The sequence below is a fragment of the Hippopotamus amphibius genome, chromosome 2, assembly GCF_030028045.1.
Source record: "Hippopotamus amphibius kiboko isolate mHipAmp2 chromosome 2, mHipAmp2.hap2, whole genome shotgun sequence".
NCBI classification, from domain to species: Eukaryota; Metazoa; Chordata; class Mammalia; order Artiodactyla; family Hippopotamidae; genus Hippopotamus; species Hippopotamus amphibius.
The window spans coordinates 36,851,305-36,878,027 of NC_080187.1; the positions used below are offsets into that span (position 1 = coordinate 36,851,305).

Sequence of the window (26,723 nt, forward strand, 5' to 3'; positions counted from 1 at the left end):
ATCAACTTCCAGGCTGCTTCCCTTTAAATTAAGGCTTGTTTACACCTGACAATTATCTTTATCCTAGAATTCTTATGTTCTATTTTTAATAGCTCAATCTATGTTTCCAATCTAGAAATTATAAGGTTTTTTTTTAATTTTGAAGGGTTTTTTTCGTGTGTGCCTCCCAAACAATAATTACATATTCACAGCAAACTGACGTATTTTTAGACATATGTATAAGAACCAAAGCAAACTTCTAAAAATATGAAAGTATTATTTGGTATAATAAAGAGAGCCTATTTTTATGACTAAAGAAAAGTACAACAGGAAAAGAAAAAGTTTTAACAATTTACTTAACTTCATCTTTCATGCCAATTTTCAATGTGGTCCATCTTTTAATCAAGGTCTACATATCTGAAAAGCTAACTACTTCTTAAAATTCTCAATGAATTTAAAAGCACTGCTATAAAACTTTTCTTTAGTCCATTCAGCCCCTTAACTAACCAAACAATGAAACAAATATTACAAGACTAGGGCTGACAAAAAATCATAATGAACCTCTCAGATGAGAAACTAATTGGTACTAAGTACACAATGGCTTACATTTAATCCTGTTAATAACCACACAAAAAAAGAAATAAAAGACTCACTTTTCAGTCATCTCTCTGGACCACTGGGCTAAAATAACAGCATGACTAAATCTGACATTGACCCCGTGGCCCTGCTAGGAGTTAAAAGAATTCCTTTGAGTCTTCTGAGGCCTGTTTTCAACTGCTCCAGAAGGGGTGGGCTAGTCATACACACTTGTTAGCCTTCTTTACAGTAACAGGTCAAATTAGAAATGGTCATATACACTGTAATATACACTAGCTCTTACTTTAGATGTGAAGTCTGTACCTTACCACACCACCACAAAAAGAACAATGAAATAGTAGTAGCTGGCTGATAAAATGTCACAGATGGATAAAATGTAATAAAAACAGTGAAAATGTATCCAAGCAATAACATTTTACTGGAAATAAATTTTTAAAATAAATAATCACAATATGTCTAAATGAAGAAGACTGAAATTGAGATAAAGCACCAAGATGAATCACTAAACTTTAAAAAAGAAAAAAAACATTTATAAATTTTCTAGCTTTATCACAAAACAGTTTTCAGTGAGCCTACTGAATTAAAATACACTTAAGTTTTGCAGGTTTTTGTGACAAGAACCCATGAACAACATCCAATGTCAAAATGATATAAATTTGCCTGACAGCAGTTTACTTTTCCTTTTCAAAATAGTTTATGACTTCCAACAAAGACATTAGAATCTCATACGTTCCTCTCTAACTAGTGATTTAAAATAATTATGGATATGGATTTACTATATTTCAAAAGATTTTTCTAATTCTAATATTAATACTTTTAAATTAAGTATGTTTTCTTAGATTAAATAAGAGCCCAGGCTTTATTCCTATTTCACAAGGTCTAATCACTTAAAATCTAAATAAACCAACCACTAGCATATTTTACATATTTGCCTTAAGTGTTTGCAATTTAAAAAAAAGTATGACTGTCAATATTTAAAATCAAAATGTCTAAATTTTCTGAACGCCAATAGATGTCCATATAATACTAAGAAAAAAATTTTTACACACCAAGACATATTTTTCTCTATGGCAAAATATAAAAATTAATTTCACATAGCTCAATTTCTGTACTCTTATAGACCATTTATAATCTTAGCTTACCATATTAATAAAATCAAATACACACTATAGTCAAAGAACTGTTACTTAACTGAACACGATAACTTAATTAAACACCAGCAATTAGCCTCAAGGCATTTTTGATTAATTTTATAAGGCTTAAATTAACTTAGGATAAAGAACAGAGTTAAAATTGTAATACTTATCACAATCAAACTTTGTGAGATATGTCAAAGTTTAAGTGAACTCTTAAAAAAAGAGTTTAAGTACTCTGTTTTGAAAATCGATAATGGCATTAAAAATCTACACCTGTCAGGTGGCAATATTTTGGGAAGGAGGTTTTCTTTCTCCCCTGTTCTTATTCTGTTCTCACTCCTTGCCTTCTTCCATATATAAAATACTATTTTTCAGGAAATACCAACATTCAACTAGAACACTAAAACATTAAAAATAACCTGAAACTCACCAAGCTATAAGAAAACTGCAAAATATTTCACAAACAACCCCTATTTTAAGCCCTAACTCAGAGTCCACTTTTCTAAACTGAAAACTCTGAACAGTTTCCACATTGCACAATGTAATTTTACCCTCACTGGCTTACCTTCACAGCATTTTCTGACCTAAAAAAATATCAAGAATAAAAGTATTTTCATTATACTTTAATAGTTACTATACATGTTTAGCCATTCAGTTTTAAAAGAATCTTCCACCCACTGCCAAAGGAAAAAAGAGAGAAGGAGAACAAAAAAGAAATCCTTCAAAACGAGAGTTTCAAATAAAGACTGGAAAAGGCACCAGGCAATCATGACCTTTAAAAAAAAAAGTTGTCTGACAATTGTCTGTGAAGTTTTTTAATAGCATGACAGCACTTCACCAGTTTGTTCTTTCCTTAATAAATTTCAAGTTCTGCTCTATAGTGCTCTCCTATGAAAGCCACACACAATAAAATCTATGCATGAACTTTCAGAATTAACATTTTACATGAACATTTGCTAGTAAAACATGCTAACAGAAGAATTTTGTTTTATTTTAAAAGCTACATACTTTCACAATTGGATCACTTTTCATCTCAGAGTATACCCTGATTTGATGGAAATACTAGAAACAAATACATTTTAGAAGCTATTTGTGTTTCTCAGTAATCACATATGAACATCAAATACAAACTTATAAAATACCTTTTAAAATACTAATCAGAATTAGGGAGAATAATTTTACAAACTTATGAAGCCTCTATAACTATGATTAAAGAGTAGAAATTTAAAGGATTACTTTAATTGCCATGAACAAACAATAACTAAAGTATCAGTATACATTTTCTTCTTAGTTTGAAACTCTCACTTGTTTTTCAAAAGAAATTGCTTCTTGAGGAGTCATCTGGTAGAAATAAAAATGTAAAATATAGTAACTAGAAAATAATAGTTAAACAAAATTTCAATAATGCTCTTTTTTTTCTGGGTAATAGCAAATTTTATAAATCAGTTTCATATTCTAAGAGCACTAAAATTCACAAGAAAAAACAATTAGCAGACACAAAAAGAAAACTTGCCCTTACCCAATTCCCGAAGTACTTAACAGACATTCAGAAAGAGAATTTTAGATATTTCACTGCCATGGTATATAATCAATTAAACAAACAAAAAACCCCTAAAATAACGCATATTAAAATTAATCCCTTTTCATCCTTTTTAATCAACATTAAAAGTTCCCTTAGCCTATTAGTTAATAGTATGTCATAACATCATTTTTATGGTATAGTAGGAAATTTTTACAATTTTTAAATGTTAAAAAGGATCTTTTTATTATTGTATATTAATTTAATAAATACAAAGTCCAGATAAATAATGCTATCGTATGATGGCACCCTCACAAAGCAAATGTAAAATAGAAGTAGCTTTGATCACATTAATTTGATATTTTAATCTTTTCAGAGATTAATGAAAAAGTATTTGGGGGAGATGTTAGGACTAGAGGCCTCTACTTTTCCCTTACAATAGTAATGAATTACCCAATATTTAAATTGCCACACCACTTCTCCAAGGATTTAACATTCAGCAGCATAAAGTTGTTTCACAAAACAAAATCCTTCATATTTGAAAAATAAGCATGTTTTGCAGGAATAAGCAAACTTTTAAATCTGGTCAAGTTAAATATGTTCCCAATCAAATGTATATTCATATGTCTATCTGAATATATATACACCATGGACAACAAAAACTGAATGTAAAAAAAAAATCACATACCAAATTGCAACTGATTTCCTATGAATAACTTTTAAATATACAATAATATTTAAATTAAGAATTTGTAACAGTACTATATACTGCTAATTAGTATTTCTAGGATTTACTTAGTTCAACTATAACATAACATTTTTATTCCAACAGTAGAGCAACCATGAATAGAACATTTCAGGATTAATAATTTTCTATCAATTTCATGCATAAAGCTAACATATCTTTTGAGTTTCTCAATGGCTCAAAAATTAAATTGCTACTGTTATTAAGAAAACAAAACCAAGAACAAAATTAGTTTTTCCCTGCTAGTCCCCATGGATCTAAGTCCACATAATAATTCTTCCCAATCTGCAAAACAAAATAAAACAACACACAAACAGATGCGCTAAGGAAGAAAGATCAAAACAAAGAAACAAGTAAAAAAAAAAAAAATCCTCTTTCCTTTTAGCAATCAACAAAATAACAAAAAAGAAAAAGTGGAAAAGTCACCCAGAATATATGACCATGTAAGCATGGGCACTCTTGCAGAAAACCAAGTCTGCAACCCAAAGCCATGGGAAATTTAAATTAGAGCAAACGGCCACAATAGGCAAGGAAATCTGTATAGATAAAAAGGGACTGCTGAGGTTGCAGGTATACCACTAAAGATCTTTTGAGATTTCCAAACAAACTTTATTAGTTTTATTAATTAAAAAAAAAAAACTGTATCCACATTATAGAGAAAATTAAGTTTTTTCCCCTTAAATCAAAATATACATATGTATGTGATATAGCTAAAGGAAGAGAAAGGATCCCCATTGCTTAATATTGAGAATCAGCAAATCAGAAATTTGTTTTACAACTCTATCTCCTTCTATACTTAAATAACGTTAAAGCAATTTAAAAAAATTTAATGAAAGGAAGAAAAGTCAGAGACGAGACCCTTCGCTGCTGATGTTAAGTGGTGGCACAATCACAGAGCTGAACACAACTCCTCTTGACTACCCATACAGAACTATATACCAAAGTTAGTTTTAACTAACCAAAACTTGAAAATTAGATGATCTGTGGTACAACCATTACATTTCATCTGTTAAATCTGATAATAAAGGAAACTTCCCCAACTAGAACATCTCAAACAGAAGAATAAAGGGACTTAAACAACAACCAAAGCAGTCACGGTATTAAGTACCAACACAAATATTGCACAACTTAAGACCTGATGGATTTTTTTTTTACCAGTAACTCACCTATCTAGAACATTTAGGTTGAATATTATGAATGTTTTTAGGTAAGTATTTCATACACAAAAACCAATCATACTAGATACAAATAAGAATACATTCACAGTAGTACTTAAGTTGTATTTATTCTCCCACAAAATTTATATAATTTTTTAAAGCAAACCAAAAGGGGTGGAGTAGATATAGGGTACTGAATGAAGAACAAAATACTAATTATATGGGAGTGAGGCGATTTTCAACAACGAACTTTTACTGACAATTAAAATCCTCCTTAAAAGTGGAAAGTGATGCTATTTCTAAAGAAAACCAGTGACAAAGTTCATTTTTGTTTAAATCAGACCATCGAACAATAAAAAATGGCTAGTGCAATATAAGGAGTTACAAGATTAATATGGTTGCACACCTTTTCTTTAAATAAAACCTTCTTTCTTTGTTAAATTTGCAAATTTATATCCTGAATTCCTCTCACCTGACTTTTCAAAGCCTAATTTTTGAATTACTTTAACAATCTTATTTATCAGCCATAACCAGTCTGCTTCCTACATCTTCAGAGTTTCTCATTAACTAAAAATATAGAAAGAGTATTGAAAAGTCTTCTAGAAATTGGGGCTTTCCCTCCCTAGAGTAGATAATTCTGTAACAGGCACTAGTTACAAAGCAAAATCAAAAATGACCTATGCACTTCAAGGGATTGCCAATAAAACACTTTCTCTCAATAAGTAGCTCTAAAACAGCCATTCTTTCATCTAAGGTAATTATAAGTTGACTCTATATTTAGGCAAAAGCAGAAGGGAAAAGTACAAGTTTTTCTCCCATTATAGAATTATGCTGTCTTTCCTTAAAATGTATTTGCAAAAGATGGGGATAAGAGCAGATGCTCTCAAGTCCACTATTAACTAATTTACAAAACTATGAAATTCTAAGATAAAAATGTCATAGAAATAAAAGGTACACACATTTATCAGACAAGGCCCACTTTTAAATAATCATTAGACTGCCTTTATATTTTAATCCAAGTGTGTATTACAAGAATAATTTTTATCCCCAGAATTACATCTCTATCCAGAGCTAATGCTATTAAGATGATGATTCAAAAACTAAAAAACAAGTCAAATCTATTCTTGCAGATTTTCTTAAGTATATCTGTATAACTGAAAAAGAAAATGTGACCTCACACATGGTGGATGCTCAATTAAAATATTCATTTCCTTATTATCAGCAGAATCAACAACAATCTGGCAAGTAATTCAAAATGCCAAAAACTTAACTATGACAATAATTTATAACGAAACAAAGATATACAATGATTAAGAGAGTAAAAACTTTTGGCTAAAAAAGTTCCAATGAATCAACACTTTTACTTCATTAAGTGTTAACAAGAAGAAGTTAACAAGAGATTAGTAAATTACCCTGAAATTAAATACAAATTTAGCAAAATCTTAAAAACAGGATCAACTTAAGAGACATGAATTATCTGAGAAGCCTTGACTCTTACAAGGGGAGAAAAAGTAAATGTTCTCCATTTCTGTACTTCTTTTGAAAAATGTTTGACAGCCTAATCATATGTAATTCACATCAAATTTTACCTTCAGACCATACTATCTATAAATTATACTTATCTTCTTAGACAAGTGATCCCTATATGCAATAGATTATTTTTATAGCAAACAGCTATAAGAATTTTACATTTAAACACTCTTTATCCGGACATTAGGATTCAACTTCCTATAATTAGATAAGAATGAAAATCTTGTCATTTTATTTCATGCTTCTCCATTCCAAAAACAAACAAAAGGTAGACCTGTAGATGACTAATATTTTAATGGCATCAATAAACATGCTATTTTCTTATTAAGCAGTTTTCAACAAATTTAGCATATCTCATATGAAAATCAAATCAGTTTCTAAGAAATGTCAAAAAAAAGTAGAATTTAATTCTCTCTCTACGTACTTATCACTGTCGAAAAGCAACTGTAAATTAATTTAGACTAAAAGTTATAGGTTGACTTTGGAAGAATGCATACCTAAGTTGCTGATCAACAACGAAATCACAGAAATTCGTGACATACAATATCAACGTTCCAAAATGTTATTAAAATCCAACCCAAAGCTGCCATAGCATTTCTGGGATTTCTAATGAGATTTTCAGTCTGCTGAACAATGGCCATAAAAGGCTTTCAAACTTCACTCCATTCACAAGTAAAGTTGAAATTGAACATTTTTATTTCTTCTCTCCCTATGACAACTTCACCATGGAACAGTGAACAACACAGCTTAAGTCATTATGCTAACTAGAAATTAAATAAAAAGATGCCCTCACAACAGTTAAGTGTAAGGTGACATGCTACAACTAGAGAGACAGTTCAAAAGCAGCTTTAGGAATTGTGTAGTGCAGGCTTACAAAAGCTGAAAACATCAGGGAGGGAGCTCTTTGGTGTTCTCGGTCACCAAAACTCTAGCATGTGGCCATTTTTCAATTATAAGGCAGAAACTAAACTATACATCAATAAGAAGTATGTTAGACAGCAACTCACTCTTATGACCTACTAGGCCATAAGATCTCTCAAGAAAACTATGACTGACTGGTTATCCATAAAGAGGGAAAAAATACCACCTTAAAGATCTGAGGAGTATTGAAAGGAAAGTTTAATTCATTTACGTTTCCAAACTAACAGAATGTGTTCCTTTTCTATGTGAAAAGATGGTAAAGAAGGACACAAGCTATGAGGAGCCAAAATTATATTTCAAGACATGCTCTACTGTGAAGAGCCCTGCATAAAACACACATTTTAAGCAGCTGGTCATGTTATTTGACTAACCTATAGCATCTGGTCTGTCTGAGAAAATTTTTCTATCTGCCATAAAGTTGCATAAAATATCCAATTTTTTTAAAGGAAAAAAAAAGGACATATGAACAAGAAATAGGTACAAAATACTGAAAAAATAATAACCAAGAAATCTTCCAACAGCATGTGCAGAACGTAAATACCCTTTCTCAATTAGGCTGAGGTGGCTTCTAAACAGACATGCTATTAAAATGTTTAATCATACCGAGCCACATACTAAGCTAGTAATCAAACATTAATGGTATCATATAAGTTTTAGGGTTTTCAGCTTTTATTCTGCCTCCCTGCGTTTAACCTGAACATTAAATATTATCCATTCTTCAAGACTGAATCCAAAGGGTTACTTTTCAATTCAGCCTTGTACTTTGCCTATCTGTAGTAATCTTTTTTTCTTTTTGTAGTAATCTTTTTAAAAAATCTATTACACTCATCTGGAAATGATTACATACTGTGCTGGGGCATCTCATATTTGTAGACATATATTTAACTCTGGTAATACAGTGAACTTTCCACACTGTCATGCATTTTAAGGTTTCTAAAGGCAGGGACTACATAGCAATTCTTGAATCCAACGCCTTAACGGTATAGTACCTGTACACTGTAAGCATCCAATAAGTAACTGTTTAATTTTAAGACTTCAGATTTAGATTTTAACTACTAGATCATAAAATGGCACCAAATCAAACAAAATTTATTCAAATAAAGTGCCATATTAAAGACATGTTCTTCATAAGCAACTTAGTTTTTTAATTTAAAAAAACTAAGAGAAGCTATGTGCCCATGCTTGCCACAGTAATAATGAACTTATAGTTATAAAAGTTTCATCAAAATATTTTCCTATTACATTAATTTAGTCTATCTATTGTCTCATTTTAGCTTATAACTTTAATGAAATAAAATTTATTATTTTCCCAACAAAGGAATTAAGTTACCCAAAGTCACAGGTAGTCAACTGTGGAGCTGTAACAGACGTAGTAGCCACCACTAACTGAGAACCTATGTCTATTATCTCATTTCAGAAGTAAACTCTAAACTAAAACTTGAGGGATGAGTAGGTATCAGCCAGGCAAGACAGAAGCTGATCCAGGCATTATATAAAGACACACATCAAATAAAATATGACATATTTGAAAAACTGAAATTCAAGTAGGTAACCCACTCTACTCAAATTTTAATTAGTTATCAAGTCTTGGTTGAATGCCTTACAAATACCAGGGATTCAGCAATTGCCTCTAGATGAGTTCTTCAACTTCTGAAATTGTATCCAAAACTTTTATGTGCATATTTTTAGGGATGAAAGGGACTTGACACAAAAACAGTTAAAAGACTTACTGCACTAAGTCATTAAAAGCCATAATTTTACTTCAATTTCAAAAGCCATGATTTTACTTTACTAAAGCCATAATTTCACTTCAACCTCATGTAGTACTATATAAAGAGCACTATCTATACAAAATGGTAGAATCTCAATTAAATTCACCCAAGATTTGCTAGGTATCCCCTATGTGCCAAATGCTGACAAACTATTATAAAAGAGCAATGTGCCAAATTGTACATACTGAAGGAGTTCTACACAAATGTAAAGTTCTACACCATAAACAGTCACATACACTAGGAACTAACAAGGTTTCTTCAATTTTAAAAATGCTATACTCTTTTCTTTTTAAAATCTGAACATATTTAATTTTTTGCTACACCTAAATCTTTCAAAATTACTAAATGAGAAACACTAAGACCAGGGGTAAGTATAAAGCATGCTTCTGAAAATGGACTTAGACTATTATACATTTTAAATACATTTTAAAACTGTAACAAGTACATTATTCATCAACTACTTAAAATTACTATTCATTCACTTGCAAAAAGTACTTGTTACTGTGCCTAATGTGTCCAGCTTAGATCAGTGTAGAAGACATAAAAATAGTCCACAGTCCTAGAAATTAGAAATATCTTTAGGTACTATTATGGACTGATCTCCAGGATATACTGTTAAGAGAAAAAAAACAAGGTAAAGTAAAGTGTAGATCATATGTTACTGTTTATTTCAAGAAGGGGGAGGGAGAATATGAAGATATATACATATTTGCTTATATTTTTTTTAATGTAAGGACAAACCATCAACTTTCTCCTAACAGTTACCCCTAAGAGGAGTGGTGGGAACAGGATGAGGACTGGACAGAAGGTAAACTTCCCTTAATATTTTTTACCTTGTCTTGTTGATTTGAATTTGGAACCTTATAAACATTTTACGTAATTATAAACAAACTGAATTTTTAAAAGGTAATACTGAAAAATAACATATGAACTGCAAAATGAAACAAATGAACCTATCTGTGTCTAAATGATAGCACACTCACAGGGAGAGGAACCTGAATTTAATTAAGCTTCTAGATCTAACTACCAATTCATAGGAAATACAGGGGACAGTGGAGTATGCTAAACAACATCACAGAATTTCAGACTCAGGAAATTCTAGAGGATAAACAATCCAGTTAGTACAACAATTAAGTTATGAGGAAGAAAAAAACACAGAGAACAAAGAGATAAAGGAAGAACCTATAGATTACAAGACAAAACTTGTCATCCAATTACAATAGATCTGATTCAAATAAACTGTAGGAAAAAAAATTAAAAGACCATCAGGGAAATCTGAAGGCTGACTGGTTATTTAATGATAAAAGAATTACTGATAATTTGTTTAGGTGTGATAATATGATTATGTTTCTTAAAAAGAATATTTATCTTTCAGAAATACACATTGAAATGTATATATGTATGTATATGTATATAAATAAATGAATGCCATGATACGATGACTAATTTGCTTCAAAATAAAACATGGGCATGGAGTTACATATGAGAAAAGACTGGCCATAAGTTAATAATTGTTGAAGATACTTTATGGAATACTGAGTCCATTACAACATTTTATTTTTATATACTTTAAAATTTCTATAGTAAAAAACTAACAAAGCTTTAACAATTACTCCTAGAGCTAACAATATCCCTTCCCTATGCAGGAAAATAAGTTGGTGATTATTCATGTATAACTCCTACAGCACTTATTCCCATCATTTCATTGTCATATACAATAATCCTTCCTAAACTAGAGATGCCCCTCACAAATTAAAAAACATGCTGGGGCTTCCCTGGTGGCACAGTGGTTAAGAATCTGCCTGCCGATGCAGGGGACACGGGTTTGATCCTGGGGCCAGGAAGATCCCACATGCCACGGAGCAACTAAGCCTGTGTGCCACAACTACTAAGCCTGTGCTCTAGAGCCCACAAGCCACAACTATTGAGCCCACACATCTAGAGCCTGTTCTCTGCAACAAGAGAAGCCACCGCAATGAGAAGCCCGCACACCACAACAAAGAGTAAACCTGGCTCATCGCAACTAGAGACAGCCAGGACACAGCAACGAAGACCCAGTGCAGCCAAAAAATAAAATTAATTAATTACTTAATTAAAAAAAAATGCTGATTTCCTTTGGTGCATCCTTTCTTCAACCAAGAAATCTTTCTAATAAACGAGAATTGTAAGCCCCTCCTACTGGGGATAATAAACTAAAGAGAGAAAAGGGTGAGAATTTTGAAAGCAGGACAAATGACAGAGCAAGTATTATTTACATAAAGAAGCCTCAGGAAACAGTAAAGAAAGTGGAGGAAACAAAGTTTATTTCTAGACTTTAGAAATAAACTCCTATACTCGTCAGTGGAGAGAACTGAGAGCCATATGTAACAGGTACTGAAGGCCTATGTTTTGGCATAGATTTATTATAAGCAGAGCCTCATCATACAGCTGTATATACTGAGGAAGGCTAGGCTGAGCACACTACCTAAGTGCTATATCATCAAGGCCTCTGTGGAACCCAAGGAAGCTAATCAACAATTTCAAATCAGAAAATCAGAAAAGTATTAAACATTTAAAGGAATAATAAAAGGGGGGAAAATTGTCTCCTGGTTGTATATTTTCTGCCTGATTGTGTATTCTAATTGTGTATTAAAGCAAAACAAACGTTTACACACCTCACTGAAACTGAAGCAGTGGGAAAGAGCCTCACATTTTCACAGAGCAAGAGTGGTGCTGCACTCATTACTACAAACTTAACAACAGTAAATGGAAAATACGAATATACTTATATAGTCCTTCAGACCTTCATATACTACCTCAAATTCACTAATCCTATTTTTTATAAAGTTTTAAATTTCCAACCACATCTATCCCCAGGATTCTGAGAGACTTAACTCCCATGGTTAAGAAGAGACTTCCATAAATTACATAAGCTTCTTATTATATTTTGTCTCTTCAATGAAATACCAAGTCACTTAAGGCTAAAGCTATGTCTTTTACCACTTTAAATCCCCTCTATGTATTCTGCATAGAGTAGATGCTCAATAAATGTTTGATCGTTTAGCAATTAATGAAAAATAAAGTAACAGACATGGCAAATATTATAAGAAGGCTTCTGAGGAAATAAACCTGTCCTCAAGGAGCTGCTAATCTCTTCTCATATTATTTCGATATTTCAAATATGCAATAGTTTGAGGGGTTGGGGAGGAGGGGGAGCAGTACACAAAATCATTATTGTTGCTGTTTAACAATCATCATCATTTCAAAAGTACGCCAGCATTTCCACAAACTTCCACTGACATGAAAAAATCTTTTCTCTAAAGACTATTATACAAACTGAAGCAGATCTACCCCCAGGTCTATTTATGAATGGGATAATAATGATTAGAAAATCACAACACTCAAATAGGCATCAGTACAAATATACTGCCTATTAACTAGAAAAAATAGGATTATGGCATTAGTAGATCAAGGAGCAAAGAGTAGGGATAAATTTCAATATAGATAGTAGGAACATACACTGACTATCTGGAATCAAGAATTACTTGGAATTACTTAGGTCTTGAATCAAATATTTTTACCAATATTGCTAAGAAATAACAAAGAGTCTACCAGGAAATCAAATAGAATTGTGCAAATAACAAGTCATCATAAAACCAACTGCAGTTAATTGGAACCCTTATACATTACTGCTGGGGATGTATATATGGTGTAGCCACTGTGGAAAAGTTTGGCAGTTCCTCAAGAAGTGAAACATGGAAATGCCATTAATCCTATTCCTAGTTTATACCCAAAAGAATACCCAAAGCAGGTATTCAAGTAAATACTTGTACATGAACGTCCACAGTAGCACTATTCACAAAAACCAAAACGTGGAAACACAAATGTCCATCAACAGATAAATGGATAAACAAAATGTAGGTATTTATATATATACAATGGTGTATTAGTCAGCCTTAAAAGAGGAATGAAGTACTGATATGTGCTACAATATGCATGAGCCTACAAAACATTATGCTGAGTGAAAGAAGCCAGACACAAAAGGTCACATATCGGATGATTCTATTTTTATGACATATCTAGAACAGATAAATCCATACAGCCAGAAGGCAGACTTGTGCCTGTCAGGGTCTGGGGCAGGAGATTATGAGGAGTGACTGTTCAATGGGTGCAAGGTTTCCTTTGGATGTGGTGAAAATATTTTGTGGTTTCCCTTGGATATGATGAAAATGTTTTGGAACCAGAGAGAGGTAATGGTTCCAATGTACTAAATGCCTCAAACCGAACTTTTAAAATGGTTAAATTTATGTTAATTTCACCTCAATTAAAATAAGCAAATACGGGCTTCCTAGGTAGCGCAGTGGTTAAGAATCCGCCTGCCAATGCAGAGCTCACGGGTTTGATCCTAGCTCCAGGAAGATCCCACATGCCACAGAGCAACTAAGCCCGTGTGCCAAAAAATAAAAATTAAAAAAAAAAAAAAAATAAGCAAATACCATAAACACAAACTCCCCCAAAATACAGTTCAAGAACAGCCATGCTTCTTATTGTCTATTTATAACATAAAATACTAAATTTTTTTCCAGAGATTTCTCTATATACCTGATTGCCAACCTTCCCTTCATTCCGAAAAGTCATACCTAAGTCCATCATTCCCTTTCCTCTAGAATCCTCATCTCCATATGGCTCAGCTACCCTTAACACCATCCTCATCAACCCTCATCAATCCCTCTCATTTTGCCCTGAGAAACCCTAGTTCTATTATGAGCTCCCATCCAGTTAACCTGCTCCTCTTTCTGTGGAAAGATAAGCTTTCTTTTCAGTTTATCAAGCTTTTCAGTATGTAAATGTGAAATAACAATAAAATACCCAAGTGGAAATATTCAGCACATAGAGAACCTGAATTCAAGAAAAGTGGTTGATCATCACGAACACATTAGTACTTGATGAAACTAGGTGTCAGATTAGGGGAAGGCAATTTAGAGAAAGAATAGGCTGAATGTTTGTTTTGACGTTCTGTAATGTTTTGCCTAACCCTGGATCTTTTGGTTTCTGTCATCTTGCCCCAGGTATTACTGGAAAAAGCTATGAAATTCTTCAAAGTGAATTCATTACAAGTTCATACTGTTTCAGTTTTGATTGAATACTACTTCTAAGCAATCCTTTTATTCTCTTATTGTTGATTTGTTAGTGCAACGATCTCCAACCTATGAGCTTCAGGCTCCTGGGGAGCTGCAGAATTAATTACTGCAATGGGTGGCCAGGGGCATGCATTATATAAGGCCATATATGTGGGACACAGGCCTTATATAATATTTTTCAAATGTGTAGACAATGTTGTGATTAATAAAATACAAAGTCATGTATGAGTGTACTGATAGCTTTTTGTTAATATGTATTTTCTCAATTAACAAATACTAAAAATATAAGTATAGTCATATGGGGGGGTTCACAATTGTTTTGAAGTTAAACAAGCTGTTGTCTTCAAAATACTGGGATCCACTGCTTAAGAGTGCCAAGCCCCTAAACATCCTTCCCACACTCTAAGCCTCTAAGTATCCCCTGCTCACTTCCAGATCCACTTCCACTTTCATTTTCCCAAGAAAATCAAACGCATCCTCATATATTCCCTCATCTACCTCAATCCATCTGAATTTATTTCTTCTCCACCTCTATAAATATTTGGTAATTTAGCAATTAAATGTCTGTTCCCTTTTAAGACTAATTCAGACTATACAATCTCTCCTTCTTCAAGAGATTTTCCCTTTCTACCTAAAAACAATAACAAATCTCTCTTATTCTAACAAAACTTTACTTGATTCTGCTCTATGTTCTAGCTACTATTCTATTTCTTTTCTTCCTTTTGCTGTCAAATCCTCAAGAGTTGGGCTATACTATAGCCTGAGCCAGACACCTGTTCTGTAAGTAAGTTTCTGTTGAAATAGTCATTTCATTTCTTCAGGTATCATGGCTGCTTTCCTACAACAAGCGCAAAGTTAAGTAGTCAGGAGATCCTATGGCTTGGAAACCTAAAATATTTCCTATCTGGCAATATTTTGAAAAATATTTAGGAAAAACCTAAAATTTTTCCTTTAAAAAAAAAGCCTGTCAATCTCTGGGGCTCCAAAGCATGATTTATATTCAACATCATTTTCTTTTGAGGACAAGTGGGTGCCATTAAAGGTTTGGAACAGCAGTAAAGTACTGAATAAAGGGCATTTCAAGACTACCAATTTAACAACAGCATACAGGGAAGATATAAAAGATCATTTAGGAAAATATTGCAGGAGACTATGAATTAAGCATAAAGGGAGAAAAATGAAAGGGACTTTGTAAAAGGATAAGCATCAATGCCAGATGACTACATGTGACAGAGGAGACAAAACTAACACCAAAATTTCAATTCTCAATGATGTGGCTCTCAGAATTTGCATTCTCTCCTACAGTCTACTGTAGATTCACAGCTCTTCACAGTTTCTTACATTACTGACTGTGGAGTTCCTAAAAATCTTAATCCTAGTTCCATATCTTCTGCACACCAGACATTTCCCATGCTTGCTATATGGCTACCTCCTGAGTAAACAAATCACTTAGGAAGAGGCAGAACCAACAGAGTTGGCTAAATGAAAGCATAGGGCCAATGTCAGAGGTGGATGAAGTACTCACCTGTGGAAACAAGCAGAGAGAGAGGGAAACTAAGATTTCACGTCCAGAACCGGCTCTAGCCAAACAGGAAGAAGCAGTTATGAATGTGCTTATAGCAGAAGCAGAGTGTCTTTGAAATCCTGACATACTCTTTCTGATGTTCAGATAGACCACCATTAAAGCAGCCATTGGTAAGAGTCTCATGAGAAACAAGCCAAAAAACAAGACCAAAAGTTGAGGAATTAAATGAAGCAGACCCTAATGGTCTTTTGTCTAGGAAAAGCAGTCTTCCTTATTAAAGATGATATTACTTTTCAAAATGGCCAATATGATACTAACCTTCATTAACAGACTTTTCACATCCCACAAGATTGAGAAGGATATCGTCATCTTTATCATCGACTTCACATCCCAGCAGCATCCAGCTTTCCACATTATCGCTTTCTGAAATGGTGCTCTCTTCCTCTTCACTTGAACTGACCTCTATAATCATGACCTCTTGGATTGTACCCGATCTCTCTTCAGGTTTAGTCTTTTCAATATCCTTCTTGCATTTCTTATCTGCCAACTTATTAGAATGAAAAGAAGCAGGAGGACCTTGGGTCTTTTCTTTTGCATGGACTCTAAAATTCTTTCTTTTACATCTATAAATACTATCTTCATCAGACAGTGTGATGACCTCTGACCCATCTGATAGCTGGATGACCTCACTATCTGAAAGGATAATTAAGTTCTTCTGATTTGGTGCACTACTGAATGATTGAGAATTCCCAGAGTTCGTCTCTTCATGTTCTTCCTCCTTGATGACATTATCAAGATCTTGGGCATAATGAACTTGGCTGTAGAGCTGAAATTCCACCTCACTATCAACACTCAGTTCACTAGATGATTCTTCACGATAAAGATCATCTTCATATGCTTCTATGGTCTCAAAACCACCAAACATCATGGAAAGTCAGGAACCTTGATGCTGTAAAAGAGAAAGTCATAGAAAGAATATATTTTAACAGCTCAGATCATGCCTGTTTAGTGCATAATAATATCACCTCTTAGAGCTAACTTTTGTGAAGGCCATCACTTTTCTCAATGACATATGAAAATACCCTTTTCTCTTAGAGTAGTGCCATTTTTCAAGACTTTCTAAATTCTCTTATAACCCACTCTAATGCCCACCCCTCCCAAATGAAAATTACTACCAACAAACTGAGTTACAGTTATTAGTGGAAATGTCATATTTCACAAGTATGTTAGAAAGGAAAAACAGATTAAGAGCCACTGTTTCAGACACCAATCACTTTTCCTCCAAAACGTTAAAAATCACAAAAATATTTTAGGTCATTCTCAATACTATTCCACCCATTCTTCATCTTTTCCCTGGTTCTGGTTCTGTATATCATCTTTTTTGATTTACATTCTCACACAGGAATATTACTTCAATTATGACTAAAATCCACAAAAGAACAAAATTATCATATTTACTGTTTTGGTGAATATTTTTTTCTTCTCAGTTAAAAATTTAATCTCATGGACTTCTGATCTTCGACCAAAAGAATACATAAAAATATCTGATAAACCTAGTTTATTTCTGTGCTACTTATAAAGATGGGCATGAAATACAAACTAACTAAAGACCTAAAATAGAGATAAAACTCAGCTTTAAGAGCACTCTACTCTCCTACTGTGAGCACGGTAAATCCTGCTCACCCTTCAAACCTGTTTAAAGATCACTTCCTCAGGGAAGCTTCCCTTGACCCACCAGACTAAACTGTTGACGCTTTATAGATTTCCATAGCACTTTACATTTCAACACATTCACATTTCTAATTACTAATACAATGTAAATCTCCCACAAGCACAGATCACATACCCCAGGAGGGCAGGCATATGCACTTTGTTAAATAATGGATCCCCAAAGCCAAGCAGAGTAACTGGCATTTAGCAAGACCTCTATAAATGTCCGTTGAACTAATGAATGAAAAAAATAAATGAATAATAGCATCAGGCATTTGTTCTAAAGCCCTAATAAATCTGTGTCTAAAATATGAAAATTATGATGAATTTTGTAGTTGTCTCCAACTATTCCAAAGATTCTTATATCATCAACCAAAAATTTACACAGATGTTTCAATTAGGTACTAATGGAATACTGATCAAAATGAGGGCACTGGAAAAAAATTCATTTAAAAAAAACAAAAACAAAAATCAGGCAGTCTAGAGAACAATTAAAAATAACAATTTATTCTTTCTATTCTACTTTTAGCTATACAGCTACAATTTAGAAAGACTAGTTTTCTTAGTTTACCAATTCTCTGCCCAAAATGTCAGGGTACTTTTGGTGATACAACCTGCTGACTCCAAAAATCAAATGAACAAAAGCCAAAAATGCACTACACTCATGCTGGAGTTTCTTATTTAACAGAAATAAAGAAACCAACTTCTGTTGTACATCTTAAATTTACACAATGTTATATGTCAATTATATCTCAATAAAGCTGGGGGAAAAAAGAGGATTAAAAGTTCTGAGTTAACAATACTATATTGTACATTTGAAATCTGCTAAGAGAGTAAATCGTAAATGTTCTAACTACACACAAAAAAGGTAAATATGTGAGGTGATGGATGTGTTAACTAACCTTAATGCGGTAATCACTTCACAATATATACATATATCAAATCATCATGTTGTACACCTTAAAATTACACAATGTTACTTGTCAATTATATCTCAATAACACTGTGGGGAAACCCAACTTTTAAGACCTTTTTTTCCTTCTAAAAGGTACAATATACCTGTTCCCTTCTTGCACTGTCCTTCGGGTTGCTATGCTGTTGTCATACAAGTTGAATGCGGCTGTCTGAATAATAATGCTCATAGCATTTATCAGTTTATATTGAAATGTTAGCCTCAGAGGAATTCAAATAAAAGACGAATCCTTTCCTTTTTACTTAATAGGTAAATTAATTCTAAAAGAAGTCAAAGGAATTATGCTTCCTTCAAAATCCTCACCGGATCCATCCTGAGGATCCAGTGTGGACTTAAGATAAAACATAATTCCGGTGCAGCACAGAAAAAAATTAAAGAGCTAAATTACAGAGTTACAAATTTGTGCTACCCTTGGAGCCATCCCAAAGGAAAGGGATTAAGAATAGAGCCATAGGCACACCTGTGAATGTATGCCAAAAATAAACTATAGAAATAAAATAAAAACAGACTTCCTTGGGTCTAAGGGTTTATCTTTTTCCCTGAAATGTAGAAAAATGAATTTAACAATTTAGCCCCTATGGCCTGTAAGAGGATTTTGTACGTTCTGTACTGAAAATTGTGCTCAGCATAACCTGCTCTTCTATTTATGTAGCTTATGCCAGAGTTAAGGTTTGCCTGAGGCTGTTTTGGTTTATGTTACTACTTTAATTACATTCAAATACATTTAATTTACTTTTTTTTAACGTATACTTGGAGGAGGAATATGAAAAAAATATATATGTATATAACTCTGTCTTGATTCAGAAGAACTTCTCAGCTTTTGATCATTGTACACAATTCTCAAGCATACTAAACGAGATAACATAAAGTCCTATGAGAGTCACAAAATTTTAAATCTGGAAGAGATCTTTCAGATTACCTCATACAACCTCAATTTACATATAAGGAAACTGAGGTCCACACAGATAAGGAGGCCTACCCAAAGTTATTTAGCTGGCTAAGAACACAGCTAAAACTGATTCACATTTCCCTGATTTAAAAAAAAAATTAATAATCTCAAATAAAGATTAAAAAAAAACCTTCCTTCAAAGCTATATTTGCATTGGTTCTAACACCTAAATTTACTTCACAAATATCCATTTTAATTTCCAGTGGAGTTTAAAACTATGAAAGACAAATTTTAATCGGAAAGAAAAGCATACATTTGAATTTGTCAGTTTACCATCCAAGAGCATCCCAAGTTGGTACTCAAAGACTATAGCAATGCCGAAACCAAAAACAATGGCTCTTATATAAGAACTTAAAATATAAGTTTGGGAATAAAACTTCTCTAAAGAATTAAAATGGCTTAACAAATATAAAACAGCTATACAGAATAACTACAAAGGCTCTCACCATTTAAAAGTGGGAGCAGTATTCATTCACTGAATTTTTTTAAAGTGGACAACTTAAGGCTTATTTAAACTTTCAGAGTTTACTATACAATCTTTAAAGCCAACATTTCTGCTCTCACGGTCTACCAACTGGTCATTTCAATCCTTGTGCTCTTATTTCTCTATAAAGAACTTTTAGCCTGGATGCTTCTTTTGGATGTGACAGTTATCCATCTCAAGGAGATTTCAATCAAATTCACAGCTTAATTTTAAGCCTAGTTTTCATTAGAACGTGATCAACAATTTAATTTCAACTTAAAATTTCTGACTTACTCTTAGTGAGCTATCCTGACAGTGGCAGATTTGAAACACTACTGACTCTAGTGTTAAAATTTCTGTCCACTCTTCAAATGAGGCTTTCACTTTGAAGCAAATCAAATTGGGACAAATAATCCAAATGTGAGAAACAACGGTCACAAAAAAAGTCAGAATACAAAATGTTGGTGGTAGAAAATACTTCTAAATTTATTCAGACAAGTCCAGCTGTTTCTGACATAAAGTCTTTATAGGATAACTCATCCTGTCTCAAAAGACTTCCTTCACCTTTCCCTCAGCGCTTTTTCCTGTTGCTACCCAGTATCTTATCCTTGAAGCTGTTTTACAAGCCTCACTTCCACCTCTTCCTCAGTTCATTCCCCACCCTCAGATCCTCCTGAAAACAGCGATAGTGAACTATCCCCTTCAAAGCACAATACTGTCTGAAATATACACACAGCCTAAATATTCAAAACACGAAGAATTTTGGAAGGGACCTGAACATCATTAAATTGAACGCTCTCATTTTATACAGAGAGAAACGGTATAAGAAGCTCTGAAGAGCTTATTCACTGGGCATAAACGATCTCCTAATTCAACCAAGTAATCTGAAGCAAAGGTAAATACAGCCTAAAGAGAAGATTTCTGGAGTCACCAGCGTGAGCTGGTGTTGGAGCCGCGGCTGGAACGCAGGCCTGCCACTTTCACTCAGCCAGTTTTCCCACTACACCTGACGCTCTTGAAGTTAACTGCCGAGCAAGATGTGAGGGATTAAGGGAATCAGAAACACAGTCCAAGTCTCCTTGTTTTACGTGGGGGAAGGGGCCCATCTCCCGAAATTTTTCTGTCCCCACAGCTGCAACTGCTGCTTCTGACAGCTGAGGCTGGATTTGGCCCAGGACTGTTCGGTCCTCAAAGGCCGAGCTCTCTTCGCGTTTCCCTGACTGACCGGCTTCCAAAAGAATCCCGGGGGGTGATGGAGGTAAAGTAAGCAGAAATGCCACTCCCCACCGAGGTCATGGGCGCCCAGCCATTTCTGAACCACAGCCTCAGGCCTTGGAGGAGCAGGGAGAAGCGAACACCCCAGCCGGTCCGCGGAGTCTCGCGGAGCAGAGCTAGACTGAGAGGCCCCGAACCGAGCCCCGCCACGACTGAGGGACGGACGGGGACGCGAAGGCCGGCGAGGGGACACGCGCTAGTTCCACAGCCCAGCGGGCGAGGCGGAGAGCGGGCAGGGGTCCCCCGGCCGCGGACGGCTCGGGGTCCGTCACACACATACTCACTGCCGCGGCCGCGACCAGGAAGCACCAACCAGGAACCAAAACGCGTAAAGGGACGGGGAGGGGCGAGGACAAATGAGGTAAGGAAACCGCGTCCGCGCGGACCCGGCAGGAGGGAAGGCACTTCCGGGGAAAACACAGCTCCCGGGAGTCGTCTTCCGTCCCCTCCCACGCGCCAGGCCTTCTGTACGCATGCGTGGTAACTATTAACCCGTTCCCTTCCCTTTGATTTCCCTTCCTTGCTTGGCTCCTTCCCCCTCAGTCGCTTCTCTCAGAGATATTTAGGCTGCATCTGCGATAGGGGGCACCATGTTTGAATGACTTTCACAGAAGATATGCTACTTACCGAGGAAAACCGGGGAGAGTTAGCGCCTTTCTCTCCTGGCAAGAAAAACTACATCTCCCATGATGCTCGGGGGGCGAGGTTTAGACCAGGCTCCGCCTCCTTCTCGCTAGACCTGGGAGGACACCCTCCATGTGCCACGTGGCGCGAGAGCGGATCTGAGACCCAGGTAGGGGACGAGGGCCGGAGCGACAGGCGGCTTGACTGGCGGATCCGGGGAATCCCAGCAAGGGAGAAGCCTTTTTGAGAGCGCCTGGTCTAGATCCTTCTCCCGAGATAGGTGACCTTAGGCAGGTCCCTTCCACCTCTAGGTTGAAGTTGAACTTAGTTTACACTGGGGCGCTTCGGCTCCTTTTTACCCTAGAAGACAACAGATTTGACTCTTTGTGAACCTTGAAGAGCTGCACTCTTGCGAAAGATTGAAGTCAATGCTGATCCTTTGGAAGCCTCCAGAGGCTGCAGATTGTGTTGGGAGCCCCTGGCTTTGGTTCCTCTTCTCACACCTTATTTTAATAGTAATAGTAAACCCAGCTGTACATCTTTATCAATTTATAGGCCCTTGATAACAGTGTTGAAAGATAACCTTGACATTGATTATTTTTGCCAACATTTATTGAACATGTGTTTAAAGCCAGGCAGTGCTAGCAGTTACGAATATAGTAGTAAATGTTTTAAAGTCTCTGGTCTCATAGAGCTAGAGTCTATCTGAGAAAGCAGAGTACAGATAGTTTGCTTATAGCCTAAGGGTCTGAATGGGAAAATAATTAGAAATTTTAGTTAACATTATGGTACGTGCTAGGAAGGAGGACAGGATACAATGAAAAGGTAGAATTGGAGGACCCATTTTGCAGAGGAGGGAACAGGCTAAGAAATGGGCCACAGAAATTACTAGATTGTTAGGTAATGTGTATTGTGTAGAACAAATGTTACCTTTAAAAAAAATATTTTGAGCTTTTATCAAGTGCCAGGCTCACTCCTATAAATTTACTATATATAAACTTTTAGATTTTAACAACCCTCTGAGGTTGAGAATTTTTAAAAGAGGAAATACATTCAGAGGTTCAGTAACTTGCCCAAAGGCACAAGGTTAGGAAATGCTCCCAATTATTGTGCCCAGTACTCTCACTATTACTCCTACATGCAGCAAAGATTTGCTATGTTCCCATTCTCACAATGCTTTAGTCACCCCTCACAGGTTATGTCACAAAACCTAGAGTTCCTTGGATGACATCAAGAACACTTCATGAGCTGACATCTGCCTACCTCTTCACCACCATGCTGAATGCTTGGCAGTTGCCAGAACACACTATGCTCTATCGCATCTGTGCCTTTACAGAGAGCATTCCTACTGTCTGTAAAGTCCTCCTTGTCCTTCACCCTACTCTGCTAAAGACTGGGTCTTCAGGGAAGCCTTCCAATTCAACCAGACAGAACAGGCATTCCTTCCCTTGGGCTCCCCTACACTTTGGACAAACCTCCATCAAGGCAGTTATATTGTGTTTGTCTTAAAATCGTCTCCTAACTGGATTGTAAACTCCCAGAAGGCAGAAGCTTTGACATTTTATCTTTGTATCTTCACCAGCTAACATAGTGCTTGGCAGGTAGCAAGCACTCAGTAAAGGTGTTAAAGGAATGAAGGACCTCTAACTCCCTGAGATTCTAGGAAACCAAGAACCAGATATGGATCCACCAGCTGTCAGTTCAGTGGGAAACCATGTCATGACTCCAATTAACTGGAATGCAGTGTAGTGCTCCATGATACTAAGATGGTATAAAGAGCTGCAGGAGCCCCAAGTATACAGAGATTTCTTACCAAGGAGAGTGGTGTATATATACACACACGCTGCCTTTACGTGGTGAGTTCTCATGTAGACGGCTTTTAGAAATGAGATTCAGTCTCCTATTGTGATGGAGAAACTGAAGCCAACAAGGGAAGAGATTTGCCAAGAGTCATCTGGCAGTGGCAGAACTGTGTGTGTAATCCAGGTCTCTGAGTCTTTCCCCAAGTCACACACATAGTATTTTCCTTTCCATCTCACACTGTCTCTGGTCCACACGTCTTGAAATCACAGGTAGTAGTGTGCACAAATGCCCTGGAGCCTCTCTTAGAGAGTGTTCTACCGAGTCCATTTATTTGAGAAAGGAAGCACCTGCTTTCTCCAGAGCAGTGGCAGTACTACATCAACAGTGAGCAGCTGAACTGGGGTGAGGGACCAAGACAAAGCAGAAACCTGCTTCAGAGGGCAGACAAGGGGTGGGATATAGTGTAGCAGGATCTGGGTGAGTGACTTATCCTTACCTTTACATTCCAGAGGGAGGAGCCACCTCTATTTTATTTTGGTTTAGTAGTAGTACCTAGAACCTCTGAAAACTAATCATTTTGACTTTTTACCAGTTACCTTTCCATTAGTATCCATTCACTGAAAGCCTACTGTGTAATAACCCCTTGTGAGCCACTTCAAGTATATTGTCTGTCACATATATTGTAAGGGAGTATTAGCTCATTTCACTAATGTGGAAACTGTGACCTGGCAAGGTCATGTAACTTGCTCTAAATCACACAACTGGGATTCAAACTCATCTTGTCTGAATCCAAAACCTATGCTTTTTTCTATGCCCAAAGCTGCCTTTCAAAACTAAACTCCTCAAGGGTGAAGACTATGATGACCTGCTCCTGTCTGTCCAGTACTTAACCCAAGGCAGAGTATGTAGAAGGCTCCCAGAGACCACTTGTGGAATAAGTGGATACAGCGTGGAATGTTTGAACAGTGTTGTGGAACAGCAAAGGAGGGAGCAGCTGGCTGCTTAGGAGAAGTTGGAGAAGCCTCCTTCTGCAGAGGAGGAGGCCAAGTTAGTAGTTGGTAAAACAACAACAAAAACAGTCCAGCATTCTAACTGCAAAGAACACCAACTGGCAATTCACAGAAGGAATCCAAAAGGCCATGAACTATGATAAGAAGTGTTCAGGGACTTCCTAGGTGGCACAGTGGTTAAGAATCTGCCTGCCAATGCAGGGGACATGGGTTTGATCCCTGCCCCAGGAAGATGCCACATGCCACAGAGCAACTAAGCCCGTGAGCCACAACTATTGAGCCCATGTGCCGCAACTACTGAAGTCCACGTGCCTAGAGCCTGTGCTCCACAAGAGAAACCACCACAATGAGGGGCCTGCACACCATACTGAAGAGTAGCCCCCACTCACCACAACTAGAGAAAGCCCATGTGCAGCAATGAAGACCCAACACAGCCAATAAAAAATTAATTAATTTAAAAAAAACTTACATGTATTTAAAAAAAGTGTTCAGCATCACTAATAATCAGAAAAATGCGAATGACCTTATACACTGTGGATGGAAATACAAATTAGAAAAGCCTTTTAGGGGAGCTAGTTGATGGTATCCATCAAAACTGTAAGTGAGCTATGTTCTTAAATGTATGTAGAAAGATTGTGATAGGAAAAAAAGGAAACAAATATTTATCAGTAGGAAATGAAATAAACAAGGATACAGCTATACTATTTTTTTTAAAAACTATGCTTTTAAAAGAATGAGATAAATCTGTATGTACTGAGAAAGATCTTCAAGACAGGTGAAAAAATCAGGCAACTGGAGAGCAACAGGTGTATTATATACTCATTTTTGTTATAGTTTAAAGAATCTGTGTGGCTGTATATACATATGTGTGTATATAAATGCATAGAGAAAATACTGGATGGATGCCAACAATAAGAGTGGTTACTGACTTCTGAGGAAGGGAGTGGAAGGGAATAAAGAGGAGCTTTTACCTTAAAAAAAAAAAAGTGAGATGTAACTCAGTGGGAAGAACACATCACTTCTGGGGAACGCCTACCAAAGCACATAACCTGAATGTAATCATGAGGAAACGATGAGAAAAAAACAAATTAAGGGATGTTCTACAAAACACCTGACTCTTCAAACACTTCAAAAATTTCAGTGTAAACATCAAATAAAGAAAATAAAATCTTGGACTTCCCTGGTGCCACAGTGGTTAAGAATCCACCTGCCAATGCAGGGGACACGGGTTTGATCCCTTTCCAGGAAGATCCCACATGCTGAGGAGCAACTAAGCCCGTGCACCACAGCTACTGAAGCTGCGTGCCTAAAGCCCATGCTCCACAACAAGAGAAGCCACCACAGTGAGAAGCCCAAGCACCACAACAAAGAGTAGCCCCTGCTAGCAGCAACTAGAGGAAGCCTGCTCATAGCAACAAAGACCCAACGCAGCCAGTTAATTAATTAATTGAAAAGAAAAGAAAATCTTGCTTGGCCATCCACGTGGTTCTCTGTTAGACCAAGCATATTTAACCCATCAGATGGCTGAAACTGGAGGTTAAATTGTATGGAGAGTGAGAAGGCCATGTCCATATTAATATGCCTTCGTTTATGTATATGTGATCATTTTTACCAATGTTAAATTAGTTTGGGGTAGGCCAGCATGGATTAATTAATAACTACATCTTGTATCAATATCATCAATCTGCAATTAGATTTCAAGATTCAAGCAGTGACCACCAAATAAACTTTTTCTATATTTTTTGGTATGCAAAAAAAAAAAAAGCAGTGTCATAAAAAACAGAGACTGAGGAACTGTTCTGCAATAAAGGAGAGTCAGAGACATGATGCATAATAAATTCAGTGCATGATCTGGGATTTTCTTTGCCAGAAAGGATATTATTAGGACAATTGGCAAAATCCAAATAAATCTAGA

At 35.7% G+C, this 26,723-nt stretch overlaps 1 protein-coding gene across 6 annotated transcripts in view; it reads right to left on the bottom strand.

Annotated features, from left to right (window-relative positions):
- Positions 1-21,777, bottom strand: part of ZCCHC7 (zinc finger CCHC-type containing 7) — a 280,220-nt gene extending 258,443 nt beyond the window's left edge. For 4 of the 6 annotated variants that reach the window (XR_009051465.1, XR_009051466.1, XR_009051464.1 and 1 more), the window contains exons 1-2: positions 21,384-21,634; positions 16,320-16,950 (exon numbers count right to left, since the gene is read on the bottom strand). Coding sequence is in view for 3 of the 6 variants with exons in the window: in XM_057723549.1 (XP_057579532.1) it covers positions 16,320-16,929 (610 nt within the window). In the remaining 3 variants the exon portion in view is untranslated. The other 2 variants (XM_057723552.1, XM_057723550.1) reach the window with 2 other exon arrangements.
- Positions 21,778-26,723: the final 4,946 nt, after the last annotated feature.